A 17,219-nucleotide genomic window follows, 5' to 3' on the forward strand; every position below is an offset into this window, starting at 1 on the left:
GTGAGATCGCCAGATTCTCGTTTTTATTCAACTGTCATAAATTGCGCCGGCAGAATATTCAGTGAGGAGGGAGAGGAAATCTCGGTGGGAAGGCTGGTTAAAATGTTAAATCATGCAAATGAGGTTTCCAAATTCCTGGGATTGAACCTTGTTATGTTATCAGAGAGGGGCGTGGAAAATCAGGAATCGTGATCTCACTAGCGAGAATCACGTTTCCGGACTCGCGCAGGACTTTGCACCACCTGGCTGTTCTCGCTGGCAGCAAATGCGGGCTCAAAATTCTGCCCAACATTTCAGGTCGATGATGTGCTGCCAAAATTGGGGTTAGAAATTAGCAATGTGGCAGGTTTTAAGGACAGAGGCAGGGAAAAAGGGTAGGGTGATGTCGTGATGCGTGGAAGAGAAGGGAATGATTGTATCGGGTGAAAGACAGGAGATTTAAAAGAAAGAAAATTACACAACAAAAGGGATGGTGCAATGAAATTGGGAGTGGTAATGGGTTTGGAAAAGGTGTAAATGGGAAAATTAGAAACACACAAAAACAAAACGCACAAAAAATGGAGGCAAATGTTATGAACAGAAATGATTGAACTCAATGTTAGAATCCATAGATTGGCAACTGTGCAGAGGATGGCTATTTGGCCCATCGAGTCTGCACTGACTCTCTGAAAGAGCACCCTACCTCGGTCCACTCCCCCTTCCTATCCCCGTAACCCCACCTAACCTACACATCTTTGGACACTAAGGGACAATTCATCATGGCCAACCCACATAACCTGCAAATTTTTGGACTGTGGGAGGAAACTGGAGCACCCGAGGAAACCCACGCAGAGACGGGGAGAACATGCAAACTCCACACAATTGACCAAAGCCAAAATTGAACCGGGGTTCCTGGCGCTGTGAGGCAGCAGTGCTAATCACTGTACCACTGTTGATAATGGAAGGCGGTAGAGTGCACAGTTATGGTGAGCTGCTGGAACAGTGGGCAAGGGACGGGGCATAAAGGAGAGGATGGGAGTGCAGAAGGTAAGCAGTAAAATGACAGATAACTGGAAAATTGAGTTCATGGGCTGGATTCTCCGTTAGCCGACACCAAAGTCGGGAAACGCGATTGGGCGGAGAATAGCTTCCGAAATCGCGGTAGACCCAGGTTTGACGCCAAATCTGGATTCTCCGGCCTCCCCAAACACGACGTAAACAGCGGCCTGGAAGTACATTAGGCATATCTTTAGCAGGCCTGACGGCCGATGCTCCGGCGCCTCAGATGGGCCGATTTCCCGACGCCGTGTTTCTAATGTGGTTTTAAAAATCGTGAACCTGGCATCCTGGCTGCTGAGCGAGAGAGAGGATGTAGGAAGTGGCGTGGAGTGATTGTGGGCTGCCGGCTCGGACACCAGCTGTGCTGGCTGCAGCGGACGGGGGACGGGCTGCTGGGGAGGGGGGAGACAAGCCGAGCAGCCAGGGTCCCCCCTCCACAAGACGGGCAGTGCCCAGGCACCGACCGCCATTGTGGAGGCCATCTTGCTGACCACCTATCCCGGTCCCTAGTTCTACACAGTGACACTGGCCGTATGGATGCCCCCACCAGCCCCCTAACACCCCACCCAACCGGCAGCCACCCACTGGGGACCACCCAGGGCCACCCCAACGGCAGCCCCCAGTGAGGGCAGTGCCAGCTAACGGTACCCTGCGGCACGGACAGGCGCCGGGACCGCCGGGGGGGACATGCGTGGGTGGGGCTCGCAGTGCCAAACCGGGGCCACCGTGTAGCCCCTGGCACCTGGTTGGGCACACGAGTATGCACCATGCTAACATGTTTGCCTTTCACCCTTGCAGAGAATAATAGCTTTTGGGCATCAACCTGCGATGCTGGCCGCCGTGGCGATGGCCACAGCCCTCCATGAAGCCCGTCGGCAGCATGAGCGGGGCCCGCTCAGAGAGGAGTCAGAGGCTGCAGTAGAGAAGTGGGCTGCAGAGGGGCAGTTGGCAGCCGCTCAGTCTGGAGGGCGTATTGCCCCACGAGGATGAGGAGGTGCCAAGGAAGCGCCGAATGAGCAATCATACTAAGTATGATTGCTCCTTTAGACACAATAAACTGAATGTCCTCTGCCTGTGTTGTATATTTCTAGGATTTTATCTGATCCGTCTTCAGAGTGTTAACCTGTTTATTCTTTTTATCAGGTAGCTGTAAAACTCCGTGGTTTGACGATGATAACCCATCAGGAAATGGGGATTATGAAGATGTTCAGACTCTCCGAAAAAAATATCCTGGTCAGATCTGTGGTAAACCAACTGCTTGTGAAGTGGAGACAACATCAGGGATTCCAGCCTCAGGCTCTGGAGACAACACCGCTGAGTAAACAATGATTCCTGCCATTGTATTTGGTTATTATCACTTTATTTCTAGAAGTATAAATTGGTTTACTTATTACATTATAATTTCTTCCCATTCTGTCTTAAACAGGTGCAGTATTTCTACTGGATTTGTCTGTGTGAATAATGAGCAAAATGATGGGCACTGTGAAGATTACAGAATACGATTTATCTGCCCTGAATATTTTTGTAAGTAATAGAAAATTTAAAAAATTAATTTGCATTATCTTCTGTAGTAATCTCTATGTGCATGGACATGAGGGGTTAATGTGTAATCAGAAGATCACTAGAGGGCAGCACTAATGGGTATAAAAGCCAGACGCAGCCTGTTCCTGTCCCTCTTAGTGATTAGACTGTGACGAGAGCAGAAGCATAGACTTAGCTCAGAGTGATTAGTGTGGTGAAACATAGCTACTTTATTTAGACCTTGTAACATTTCTACCAGCATTGATCTTAAAGTAAAGAACTCACGCAATTGTGAATTTAGTTACTCAATAAACCTTTCAATACCTCTGGACAACTTTGAGTCTTTTTCATCAAGACACAGACAATCTCTTCAGCAGCTGGATTGAGTAACGCATGTTACGCTCAGTAGTGTAACCAAACACACTACGGTAAAGTAACAAAAGATGGTACCAGGCTGGCTTTAAACTAACAATACTAGCTAGATCAGTTTAGACAGAAAGAAAGAAAATAAAGCCCAGATGGTTCGACTGTAGAAAACTTTGCAGCATTTGGATCTTCGACGACCAAACGATTCAATGGACCATGTTCAAGCTCCATGGCAGCTGAAAACCACCGGTAATTTAAATAGTAACTGGAAAATGTTTAAAACAACAGTTCCAAATATATATGGCAGCTAGTGACTTAAACACAGCCTCTAATGAAAGAAAGATAACACTGCTACTAGCAATGCTAGTAGAGATCTTTAACTCCTTCAATTACTTAGAAAATGAAGACAAAACTAAATTTAAAGTGATACTCGCAAAATTTGAACAACACTGTAAAATGCAGTCTAATGAAATCCAGGAAAGATTTCACTTACGCAACAGGTTCCAGAGAAACGGTGAGACAATCTCTAATTTTTTAACAAACCGCAGGTTAATAGCACAAGGCTATAATTATGCTGATTTAACAGACTCTATCATCAGAGATTAATTAATCTATGGACTATCCGATGAACGTTTAAGGGAATCACTAATTCAACAAAATGATTTAACTCTAAAAACCACCATAGCAAAGTGCACAGCGCAAGAACAAAAGAAACAGCAGTACCTTGAGTTTCTGTAGAGAAAGAACAGAGAAAAAATTCTCCATGAGGTGGAAGAAGTCAAAATGGTGTCTCATCCTCCCAGACATCTTCTTCCTGGCACCGGCTCCAATTCAAATCTGTCTGCGCATGTGCACATTCAAGAAAGACGCGAACCGGCAAAATCCCGTTCTGCGCATGCGCAGTTTGCAAAATTACGCACTCAGAAGAGGATCGATTCGCGCATGCCATCACGAACGTCATGACGTGCTGCCACTGTGGCAACTCCCACTTAAAAGGGAAACGTCCTGTACAAAGGAAAAGATGCTTAAAGTGTACCAAAGTGAATCATTTTGCCTCCCAGTGTAAGTCAACAGCAAAATATCACTCTCCAACACACAAACATGCAAACTTCACAGTTCGCACTGTTGATACAATGGAGAACCACACACCTGAAGAAATGTTTTTCCGCCATGTAAACTTTAACTCCCGGGAGAACACATTCTTCATTGGAATAATAGATTCAGCAGAGGAACTTCAAGCGACAACCAAAGATCCTCAACAAATTAATGCCACTGACTCAACAGTGAATGGAACACGACGGTGCAAGTGAACAACTTCGCAATTATGTTCAAGCTTGACACTGGAGCATCCGCAAACTTGATGACAAGCAAAGCTCTCGCATCTATCCTCAGAAGACACAAGATGATACCTGCTGCATGCAAGTTAAAAGACTACAATGGTAATGTTATGGGCCAGGGTTTAGAGAACGCCACAGTGTATCATGGAGTTCACCTGACCCACAACTTTTAATAGATTGTGGTATGGGGAGCACACGGCCCACTCTACAGATGTGGTACAGCAGAAATGGAAAAGTATTTTTTAAAGCAAAACAATGTTTATTCTATGAACTCAAGTTAAGCTTTTTAAAACAAACAGTGAACATCTTGGCAACCATCAATTCAAATACAACCCCCAAAGAATACAACACAAAGTAATGCTTAATAACTTCCCAAACAACATCCAAAAGACAAACGAAACACCTTTTAACAGAAGCAATTAGGTTTACATTCACTACTGAGAACATTTATAATTCTGAATTCACCAAATGATCAAGAGATAGTATTTTGATGACAGAGAGAACAGCAGTACACCTGCTTGGTCTGGCTTCAGCTCCAACACTGATAACGAACCTAAAACACACCCTGCAGTAAACAGTCTAAAACAAAAGTAAAAAGCTGACAGACAGCCCAGCACCACCCACACTCTGACATCACTGATAAACACCTATTTCTTAAAGGTACATTTCTTAAGCACCCATTTCTTAAAGTTACTCTCATATGACAGTAACCAGATCACTTCAAGAGGATCATGCCATTTACGAGTAGTCAATAAGAGGGTCACGAAAGAACTACGGCTTGAGATAGTGGACAACAAAAAAACTTCGCTGTTAGGTGCCCAAGCCTGCAAGGACTTGGGCTGGTCCAGAGAATCTTCATGCACATGAATGGCACATCACGACTGGACGATGACATTCAACTACTGCTCAGTGAATATCTTGACGTGTTTCGTGGCATGGGTATGTTACCTTACAAATACAAAATTTTGCTCAAGGAAGATGGAAAACCTGTTATTCATCCGCTGAGGAGGGTACCAGCTACTTTGCATGAAAGGCTAAAATCAGAGTTGCTACGCCTACAATCTCGAGGCATAATCTCAAAAGTCACACAACCGACTGACTGGGTCAGCTCGTTGGTGTGTGTCAAGAAGCCATCAGGTGATTTCTGAATCTGTATAGATCCCAAAGATCTGAACAAGAACATTCACAGGGAACACTACCCTATCCCCCAAGCGTGAGGAAATGACGTGTGAAATGGCAAATGTTCGCATCTTTACCAAGCTTGATGCTTCTCAAGGTTTCTGGCAGATGCAGCTCGATAATTTCAGTAGATTGCTTTTACGTTCAACACGCACTTTGGATGATACTGCTATAACCACATGCCTTTCGGGATCATCTCCGCCTCCAAAATCTTTCACAGAGTCATGGAGCAGATGACGGAGGGTATTGAAGGTGTCAGAGTATATGTTGATGACATTGTCATCTGGTCAACAACAGAAGACCACATTGCTCGACTAAGAAAAGTTTTAAAAATAATTCACCAGTTTGGATTGAAACTGAACCAATCCAAGTGCATCTTTGCACACTCATCTTTGACCTTCTTGGGTGACTCAATCTCAGCTTAAGGTTTGAGACCAGATAATGAAAAGATTTCTGCAATCCAGAACATGAAGCAGCCAAAAGACGAGAAAGCTGTGCTCAGATTTCTTGGATTCATTAACTTCTTTGGCAAGTTTATACCTAACTTATCGACGAGGACATCAGCACTATGAAACGTGATAAGGAAGAACACAAGTTTGACTGGACTCCACGCCACCAAGAATGAGTGGAACTCAAGCATCAATTGATGACAGCTCCAACTCTGACTTTTTTTGACCAAACAAAACCTACAAAGATCTCCACCGACGCCAGTCAAGATGGAATCGGTGCGGTGCTTCTTCAACAAGATGATCAATCAGACTGGGTTCCAGTTGCATACGCGTCTAGAGCGATGACCACCACAGAGTGCAGGTATGTACAGATAGAGAAGGAGTACCTGGGGTTGATCACAGGTATAACAAAATTTCACCACTATGTGTACGGGCTTCCCATGTTCATCGTAGAGACTGATCATAGACCACTGGTCAACATAATTGAAAAAAACCTCACTGACCTGACTCCTCGCCTACAACACACGATGAAGTTGAGGAGGAATGACTTCACACTGGTCTACACTCCTGGAAAAGACCTCAACGTAGCCGACACACTATCCAGACCCATTGATACTGACAGCTCACCTCCTGCGTCCATTGACGATGTCGAAGCTCAAGTGCAGCTGGGCAAAGAAACTCTCCCGGCGTCTGACGAGAAGCTGCAGCAAATTCGTCTGGCGACACAAAAAAATGCAACCTTGCTCCAGGTAATTCATTACCTTCAGCATGGCTGGCCAAAAGGACGGTGTCTGCAGTTTCAAAATATCCAAACTGAACTGTCAGTAATGGATGGACTAATACTGAGAAATTACAGAATTGTTATTCCGCTAACTCTCAGGTCAGATATGCCCTTGACAAGGTGGTGGTGCTGTCTTGCAATTCCATGTATTGCAGGTACATCAACAGTGCTATTAGGGAGATAGTTCCAGGACAGAGAAGGATGGTGATATATATCCAAGTAAGAATGATGTGTGACTTGCAGGGGAATTTTAAATTTGTGGTGTTACCATGCGCCTGCTCCACCTGTTCTTCTAGGTGGTGGAGATTGTGGGTTTTAAAGGTGCTGTCGAAGGAGCATTGGCCAGAAAGAGTCCCATTGTTGATACTTTCCATTTTTCTATTCTTCATCCATTCAATCAAAATTTTCCATTTCATCTTAACAATGTTACTTACAGTGAGTTTTTTGTTTATTCCATAATACAGGCAATTGCAAAACCGAGTGGTTTGACCGCGATAACCCATCAGGAAATGGGGATTATGAAGATCTGATGAATCTCCGCAAAGAATACCCTGATCAGATCTGCAATAATCCGACTGCCTGTGAAGTGGAGACAACAACAGGAATTCCCGTCTCTGGCTCAGGAGATAATATCCCTCAGTAAATAATTATTCCTGCTATTTCATTTTGATATAGAATCATAGAATGTACAGTGCATGAGGAGGCTATTTGGCCCATCGAGTCTGCACCGGCCCTTGGAAAGAGCACACCACTTAAGCCCACCCATCCCCGTAACCCAGTAATCCCACCTAACCTTTTGGACACTAAGGACAATTTACCATGACCAATCCACCGAACCTGCACATTTTTGGACTGTGGGAGGAAACCCACGCAGACATGGGAAGAACGTGCAGGCTCCACACAGACAGTGAACCAAGCCGGGAATCGAACTTGGGATCCTGGAACTGTGAAGCAACTGTGCTAACCACTGTGCTACCGCGCTGCCCCTGTGTACCTTTATTTTAAAGAATTTGATTTGATTTACGTCTTAACTTATCACGCTCTCCCGTTCTTTCTTAAACAGGTGCAACATTTCTTATGGTTTTGCTTGTGTGAATGCAGAACAAGAAGATGGGAGCTGTGAAGACTACAAAATACGATTTACCTGTCCTCAATTGTTTTGTAAGTATTGAACATTTAAAAAAGTTGATTTATATGTAACCTTCCACTTTGAGGTACAACACTCGATGCTGAAGTTTTCCTGTATGTTTAGATTTCAGTCTCTGGGTAGAAATAAACCGTTTTAATATACAGTGCTTCCCACAGTAAAACAAAACTGCAGACTGAATAATTCACTTCGGAATGAAATAAGGCTCCCTTGTGGATCAAGAGGGGATATGCGGGTCGGGATTCTCCAAATTCCCGTCTGTGGTGACGCCGGTGTCAACCGGCCTCTTGGCCCAGAGATTGTGGCCCACAGGGGGCCAGCAAGGCACTGGAGTGCTCAGCCGGCGGGTCAGCACATACGCGTGGTGGCCGTTTCCGCACCGGTGCCGCGCAACATAGCATAGCGACACAGCGGGCCACGCGGAAGGTAGGCCCCCCCCCCGATCGCGGGCCTGGCCGTCGTGGAGGACCCCGGAGTCTGATCCCCCCCGCCCTCCACACCAGGACGGTCACTGTTCCTGCCGGGTGGTACCACATGTGAACCACGCCAGCGGAACTCGGCGGGAACTCAGTCAAAATCAAATCCACAGTAGCCAGGTCGTCGATGCATATCTATTTAATTAAGTTAACTGGTCCTGTTTGGTCCACTGTTGGATGTGAGAAACATTGCCCAGCAAAATGATTTGTTCTTCCACACTTGTGACACACCTTTCCAAATAGGGGACATTGCCTTGGCAAATGTCGATTGCCGCATTTCTGGCACAAAATGGTGGATTCAGTCGGCCGCTCATAATGGCCCCCTGCACTGAGACCACGTTTCCTATTCAACTCCGTCACAGTGCATATGGCGCTGGTGTCTTCTGCCACATTGGCAGCAAAATGTTTCAGATTGAGCGCATTGATCTGCTGTGCAGCTAGCTCGCAGGCATGACAAATACTGATGGCGCTTCCAGTTGAAGCTCATCTTCCCTCAATAGCCTCTCCGGTACCTTGTCATTTGATATCCCGAACACTATCTCATTTCGGATCATCGACAACTTTAAAGTACTAAAATTGCACGACTGCGCCTTCAACTGCAAGTTGGTTAGAAAACTATCGAAAGATTTGCCCGCCGTCTGATTACGCTTGCAAAAAATATAACGCTTGATTGGTTCATTTTTCTTTGGGGAGCAATGGTGATCAAAGTACTTTATCAAAGCTCTTTCTTTCCACTTTGCCGTCGAATACAAAGGTGTTATGAATGTCTATTGCTTGACGACTTGGTACCATGAGCAGTAACGCAATAAGCCTCTCGTCAGGCTGTGCCTGCAAGCCAAGGGCTGCAACATGGAGTCTGAATTGTTGCTTAAAAACACACCAATTTTCATCTACATTACCGGTGACTTGAAGCTGATGGGGTGCCTTCAAATCTTCTGTCTCTAACTTCATAGTCTTTACGTGCATTGAGTTCCAGTTGCCCATAGTTTAACAGGTAGATAGAAGAATTTTCTTTTTTTCTTTCTTCGGCCTGTTTCGCTCCATTTTCCCCGTTGTTATCTTCAATTGTTCTACACTCTTGGTACCATGTTATGTTCTGTGTTGTGGCCATAGTACAGATGCACACAGAAGTTAGTTCTTTAACTAGTAAGATAGTTTATTAACAAAATGAATGATAATATAAACAGTAACAAATAAGCAAATACAATGAATTGTCCTGGAGCTACTTCTAGTGCGAACATCCGCCAATACAACTTACTACCAACTGCTGGATCTCGCAAGTCACATGGTGGATCTCTATCGGCACCTGTTGGTCGAAGGTCGTATCGATAACTATATACATTGATAGATGATGATATACATTGATGTGCACATGCATATCACCACAGTGGGGGTCATAGTAGATGGGTTCATGGGGCGGCAAGGCTTTGAAAAGTCCTCAACAACATGCAGCCAATGAGATTATAGGAGGCCTTCACTCAGTACTTGAGCACTACATGAATTCAGTTAGCGAAGGTGCACGATCTGACCAGAGAGCCCACGGCCAGATACATTAATTGATTCCTCTGTCAGCGACTTACTAATTTCAGGTATTTGCATCCAAACATGAATTTATTCTTGACTGCAACATGGCCGACGAGTTTGACAATGTACTGTCACGTCTTTTACAATCCATAGAAAATTTGACTTTAGAGCTGCAGACAGAGTTGTGACAAAAGACTCAGGGGCGAGGTCAAGGCTCAAAAAGTATTTACCCTGTGTGTAGGTTCAGCTTTGGGAGCACCGCCCACCAAAAAGCCTGCTAAAAAGCTAGCCAAAACCACCAAAAGGGAGGGAAGAACTCTTCTACCCAGGCAAGTGGAGAGTATTCCAGTACACTCCTGACTTGTGCCTTGTAGATGGTTGGCAGGCTTTGGAGGATCAGGAGGTGAGTTATTCACCATAGGATTCCTAGCCTTTTACCTACCCTGGTAGTCAAAGCATTAAGTATGTCTAGTCCATTTCAGTTTCTGATCAGTGGTAACCCCCAGTGTTATGGGCCAGGGTTTAGAAAACTACAAAGTATATCATGGCGTTCACCTAACCTACAACTGTTTACTGATTTGGGTTATGATGTTCATAAGAGCCTGCCTTTCAGGTTTTATTCAACAGAGGTTTTTGGCGTTTTTAATCCAAAAAAAAGCTTTATTCTACAGATTTAGTTAACATCTTTATAAACACACAATAAGAATTATTATCAACTACAAACATGAAGACACACACAGCTATAGTAAGCCATGTATAACCTTCAATAAATTCCCCCTTTAACTGATTCAATTTAATGACAAGATCCCATAAACCAGAAACCACTTTTCAAACGTGTGGCCCAGCACACGGCACTCTTAAAGAAAGACTTGGTATGGATACTCGTTTCCTTTACAAAACAGCAGTTTGAATTCCTTCCAGAAAACAATTGTCTCTTTTAAGTTATACAGTAATCTGGAAACAGCTTTAAAAATGCAGATCGAGAGACACTTTTTTTCAACCTGTGCAGTACAAAAGCCAGTTCAAACTCCAAGCGAAAGTAAAACTAACTTCCAGCGCCACAGCCCAGCTCCACCCACACAATGACATCACTGAAGCCATGTGATAAGACAAAAACATTTCTTAAAGAGACACTCCCATGACACCTCCCCCCAAGAAAAAAAACCCGTCAACTTCAAAGATAGTTTCATTTTTCACCTTTTCACTTGTCCATTAAGAATAATTGACAATAAATATACATTTTTTAAACAAAAACAAAGCAGGAAAACATTGATAATAACACAGCCCATTTTAGTTCTTCTTCCACCATTGAACCTGCTTCTCGTCATCACATTCGTGACAAAGCATCGGCTATCACATTTTCTCGTCCTGCCATTAAGAATGTATAATTCTTTAATGAAATGGCTGTAACAATAAACTCCATCAAAACAGTCAGGCATTTTTATTCCTGAATCGCTGCAAAAACGTCAATGGATTATGATCAGTATATATTACTGTTTCAGATGAATTGCTGGTAACATAAATGCCAAAGTGTTGCAAAGCCAGCACCAAGCTCAAAGTCTCCTTTTCAATTGTTGAATACTTCCTCTGGTGATCATTCAATTTCTTGGAAAAATATCCAATAGGACGCTTTATTCCTTCGTCATTTTTGTGCAAGAGCACAGCACCTACGACCACTTCACTCGCATCGACAGCTACCTTGAATGGTTTTGTGTAATTTGGGGTGGCCAACACAGGAACAGTGGTTAACACAGCCTTCAGGCCTTTAAATGCCTATTGACACTCCGCTGTCCACTGAAATTTGCCATGCTTCTTCAGCAAGTCTGTCAATGGAGCAATCACGCTGCAAACATTTGGCACAAATTTACGGTAAAAACCACTCATGCCAAGAAATCTCATTATTTCCCTTCGTGCTGAGGGTATTTGAAACACCCCAATAACTTTTGTTTTCACATTCCGTGGGACCATTTGTCCATGTCCAATTGTATGGCAAAGGAACTTGGGCTTTTCCAAACTCACCGTTGGCTAGGTTTACCACCAAACCCGCCTCCTGAAGTTGATCGAATAACTCCATCAGATGCTTCAAATGTTCTTTCCATGTCTGACTAAAAATTACCAGATCGTCTATGTATACTGCACAATTGGGTGATCCTGAAATTACTTTGTTAGTTAACCGTTGAAATGTGGCTGGGGGCGTTTTCATGCCAAATGGCATAACTTTGAACTGGTACATACCATTTGGAGTCACAAAAGCTGAAATCTCCTTCACCCTTTCAGATAGATACCTGCCAGTAACTTTTAAGTAACTCCAGTTTGGAGATAAAAGATGCAGTCCTCCAAGCGTGAGATAGGATAAGAGTCTGTTCTTGTAACTGCATTAACCTTTCTATAGTCCACACACAATCGTTGGGTACCGTCCGGTTTTCGGACCATCACTATGGGCGAGCTCCATTGGCTGCAATCCACTTCAATTATGCCATTTTTTAGCATACTTTCAATTTCTTTTTGAACCTGTGCCAGTTTTAACGGGTTAAGTTGATATGGATGATGTTTAAATGGAACAGCATTTCCCACATCTACATCATGTGTAACCATTTTAGCACTTCCCAACTTATCGCCACAAACTTGCCCATGTGATATTAATAACTCTTTCAGGTCAGTTTGTTTTCCTCTGGAAGGTAACTCAACAATTTATCCCAATTTTTAAGAATATCCTCATTATCCAATTTAATTTGAGGAATGTCAAATTCAGAGTAATCTGGATTTGGTTCTTCACTTTGAGAGTTAGAATCATTCAAACCTCCTCTTTTTGCTCTCCTTCCCTTTCAAAGTACCTTTTAAGCATATTCATATGACACACTTGGTGAGTTTTCCTTTTATCTGGCGTTATTGCCAAAAAATTCTCCTCATTCAATTTCTTTTCAATCTGATAAGGTCCACAAAACCTTGCTTTAAAAGGTTCACCTACCACTGGTAACAATTCTAAAACTTTATCTCCACCAGCAAAACTACAAACTTTTACTTCTTGTCCGCTGTTTCATCACATGCTGTGCAACTTTTAAATGTTGTCTAGCCAATTCACCTGCTCTATTTAATCGTTCCCTAAAATTTGACACATAATCCAAAAATGTCATTTCAGACTGCTAACTCACCAATTTTTCTTTAATCAATTTAAGCGGTCCTCTTATCTCATGACCAAAAATTAATTCAAAAGGACTGAATTTGGTTGACTGATTAGGTGCATCCCTAATTGCAAACAGTACAAATGGAATTCCTTTTTCCAAATCCTCTGGATAATCATGACAATAAGCCCTCAACATTGTCTTTAAAGTCTGATGCCATCATTCTAACGCTCCCTGCGATTCTGGATGGTTGATGCAGTTGATTTAAATTGTTTTACTCCAAAGCTATCCATAACTGCCTTGAATAACCTTGAGGTAAAATTTGATCCTTGATCCGATTGTATTTCTGTGGGTAGTCCATATCTAGTAAAGAATTTAAGTAACTCCTCCACAATCTTTTTAGCTTGCGTACTGGAATGGCCTCTGGAAACCTAGTAGACGTTTCCATTATAGTCAAACGATATTGATTCCCACTTTTCATTTTAGGAAGCGGTCCCACGCAATCAATTTAGAACCTTGTAAAAGGTTCCTCAAATGCTGGAATGGGTATTAAGGGTGCTGGTTTTATCACCACTTGAGGTTTCCCTATCACTTGACATGTGTGACATGATCACCAACATTTTACTACATCTTTATGTAGACCAGGTCAATAAAAATGTTTTTGTACTTTAGTTTGAGTTTTCCTTACACCCAAATGACCTCCTACTGGTACCTCATGTGCTACTCGCAACACCTCCTTTCTATACCCTACCGGCAATACCACTTGATGAACTTCTGCCCACTTTTCATCCACCTGCAAATGTAAAGATTTCCATTTTATCATTAAGACATCATTTTTAAGGTAATAACATTCTGTTATACACTCAGATTCTTCTTCCGTGTATACCTTATGATACATCCGTTTTATTTCTATGTCTTTCTGTTGTAACTCCGCCAACTTTCCTGAACTAAAAATATCCGCCTCATCCTCCACCTGTTCTTGTTCTTTTCCAACCACCTGATCAAAAATCATTTCTGATAAATTGAACTTCAACTTTATCTTCACTTTGATTTCTCCTCTTGTCTTAACTGGTGACTTGGCGACCTTGTTACTACACAATCCAGAAAATTCCCAGGATATTCATCCTTCAACAATTCAGTTGTTTGATTTTCCTCTGACTTATCGACCTCAGTAGGCATCACTCCCATCTGCAATCCAGCTATACCATTACCCAAAATAAACTGTATTCCTGGACAAGATAGTTTCTCTATTACTCCTATTACCAATTCACCACTCTTCACTGGACTTTCCAACCTTACCTTATATAATGGAACACTACTCTTCTCACCCTGACTTCCACATATTACCACCTTTTCTGGCAATATTCCTCCTAAACTACATAACTCCTCATCTCTTACCATCGAAGATTGACTAGCTCCCGTATCTCTTAAAATTCTGACTTCTTTACCTACTCCTCCTGGTACAGATGAGTAAACTTTACCCACACAAGTAAATTCTTTAAAGAGATCTGGCACCTTCTTATCAATCATCACTTGATCAGACTGTACATTCTTTTGCACCTCCTTCACTTCAATTGGACTTTCCTTGACCACTTTAACAAACCCCACTGGCTTATCCTGTTTAACCACATCAGCTTTCCCAGTGCTTTTCTTAAACCCCCAACATTGTGACATTACATGGCCTGGTTTATTACAGTAAAAATATCTGAAACTTTTCATTTCTCGTCCACCCTCCTGGATTTCTTTTTTAATCTGAGATATACTCTCCATATTATCCCCCATCAGATCCCCTTTACCTTTATCACTTGAGTATTTACCACTTGATTTTTGAGCTAATTCATAATCATCTGCCATTTCTGCTGCTAACCTCGCAGTTTTAACCCTCTGCTCTTCTTGCACATGAGTTCTCACTACATCAGGAATTGAATTTTTAAACTCTTCCAAAATTATAATTTCTCTAAGAGCTTCATACATTTGGTCTATTTTCAAAGCCCTTATCCAACTATCAAAGTTACTCTGTTTATCCTCTCAAACTCCATGTATGTTTGACAAGGTTCTTTCCTTAAATTTCTAAATCTTTGTCTGTAGGCTTCAGGCACTAGTTCATGTGCACCTAAGATGGATTTTTTCACCTTCTCATACGCCCCAGATACCTCCTGATAGTGATGCAAACACTTCACTAGCTCTACCTACCAACTTTGTTTGAATCAGTAATAACCACATGTCCTGTGACCATTTCATTTGTTCAACTACCTTCTCAAATGAAATGAAAAAGGCTTCTAAATCCTTCTCATCAAACCTTGGCAATGCTTGGACATATTTAAATAGATCCCCACCCAGCCTTTGACGATAACGCTCTTGCTCACTATCCTCAACACTATCCTCAGACTGTACGTTTCTCTTTACCTCTGCCAATTTTAACTGACTTTCACGTTTCATGGCCAGTTTCTGAAGTTCAGTCTCTCTCTTTTTCCCCTCTGTCTTTTTCTTTTTTCCCTCTCTCTTCTTCTTTTTCCCAGATCTGTACACCCCTTTCTCTCTCTTTCTGATCTGCTAGGGCTATTCATTCTTTTTACCTTTCCTCTCTCCTTTTCTTTTTGTTCTGCTATGGCTATACTTTCTTTTTCCCTCATTTTGTATTCAAGCTGCTTTAATTCTTTTTCATGTTCAAGCTGCTTGATCTGGAATTGAATTCTTGCAATTTCCAATGATTCTGACTGTATCTTAGGCAATTTTAAATGCTCAGCTACTGCCACAATTACTTCTGCTTTCTGTTTTTTGTCAATGTTAACTGCAATGTTTTTGCCAAATATAAACTGCGTGAGACCTTCTCCACCCCAAAAAGCTGCTGAGCCTCTGAATGAGCCATTGTCCACAACACACTCCCTATTTAAACTGGAATACAGCACCTGAAAGGCAAACACAAATATGCTCACCCCTCACCATCTTTAAATTCACTACGCCAACCCAATCATGAAAGATAGACATTTATCCCATGAGCTCCCAATTTGTTATGGGCCAGGGTTTAGAAAACTCCAAAGTAAATCATGGAGTTCACCTGACCTACAACTGTTTATTGATTTAGGTTACGATGAGCACAAGAGCCTGCCTTTCAGATGTTATTCAACAGAGTGCTTTGGCGCTTTTAATCCTAAAACAAGCTTTATTGTTCGAATTAATTAACATCTTTATAAACACAAAATAAGAATTATCAACTACAAACATAAAGACCCCACACAACTACAGTAATCTATGTATAACCTTTAATAAATTCCCCCTTTAACTGTTCCAATTTAATAACAAGATCCCATAAACCAGAACTCCTTTTCAAAGGTGTGCCCTAGCACACGGCGCTCTTACTGTCTTCAAGACCTGGTGTGGATACTCTTGTTTCCTTTCCAAAACAGCAGGTTTGAATTCCTTCCAGAAAACAGTTGCCTCTTTTATGTTATACAGTAATCTGGAAACAGCTTTTAAAATGCAGATCGAGAGACACTTCTTTTCAACCTGTGCAGTACAAAAACCAAATCAAACTCCAAGCGAAAGGAAAACTAACTTCAAAAGCCACAGCCCAGCTCCACCCACACAATGACATCACTGAAGCCATGTGATAAGACAAAAATATTTCTTAAAGCGACACTCCCATGACACCAAGATGTTGATTGTGGGGGATTCAGCGATGGTAATGCTATTGAATGTCAAGTGGTGGTAATACCATTGAATGCCAAGTGGCAGTAATGCCATTGAATGTCAAGTGGCAGTAGTTAAATCCTCTCTTGTAGGAGATGGTCATTACCTGGCACTTGGGTGCCGCAAATGAATACTAGGCCCAACAATTTGATGGGCATAATGCTGAAAACCCTACTTCATTCACTCCAATACAAACATTACTTTGCCTGGCCATGACTGAGTAAGCTGCCATGATCAGATGCTCAAAGAGAGGCAGTCCACTTGGTATAATTGCCAATGTAGGGGATGGACACTGCCCACTTTAGCACCAGACACAATATCTGGATCAGAGATTATCAGGTGTAAGGTGCAGTCATACACCAAACCCAGCAATCACGATCATACCTTGTTGACTTGCCAGTCGGAATTATACGAACAGAAAGACCTGATTCCCCGAGGTACTACTTGGAGCCAATTCTTTCAGCTTCATCATGACAATACTGACAACACAGTCTTGACTGAAAATACCTTGAGAAATCCTTCTCAGGTCCAAGAACCAGTTTTACCTCAACTAGCCTAAATGGGGATACTTGGTTCCAGATCAGGGAGT

At 42.5% G+C, this 17,219-nt stretch overlaps 1 protein-coding gene across 1 annotated transcript in view; it reads left to right on the forward strand.

Annotated features, from left to right (window-relative positions):
- The window catches only part of LOC140392259 (uncharacterized), a 415,817-nt gene that overhangs the window by 170,618 nt on the left and 227,980 nt on the right, over positions 1–17,219 (forward strand). Inside the window, exons 17-20 of the mRNA XM_072477576.1 lie at positions 2,182–2,356; positions 2,465–2,562; positions 7,136–7,310; positions 7,735–7,832. Of these exons, the coding sequence (XP_072333677.1) occupies positions 2,182–2,356; positions 2,465–2,562; positions 7,136–7,310; positions 7,735–7,832 (546 nt within the window). The remainder of the gene's footprint in view (positions 1–2,181; positions 2,357–2,464; positions 2,563–7,135; positions 7,311–7,734; positions 7,833–17,219) is intronic.

The sequence above is a fragment of the Scyliorhinus torazame genome, chromosome 16, assembly GCF_047496885.1.
Source record: "Scyliorhinus torazame isolate Kashiwa2021f chromosome 16, sScyTor2.1, whole genome shotgun sequence".
In the NCBI taxonomy this organism is placed as follows: domain Eukaryota; kingdom Metazoa; phylum Chordata; class Chondrichthyes; order Carcharhiniformes; family Scyliorhinidae; genus Scyliorhinus; species Scyliorhinus torazame.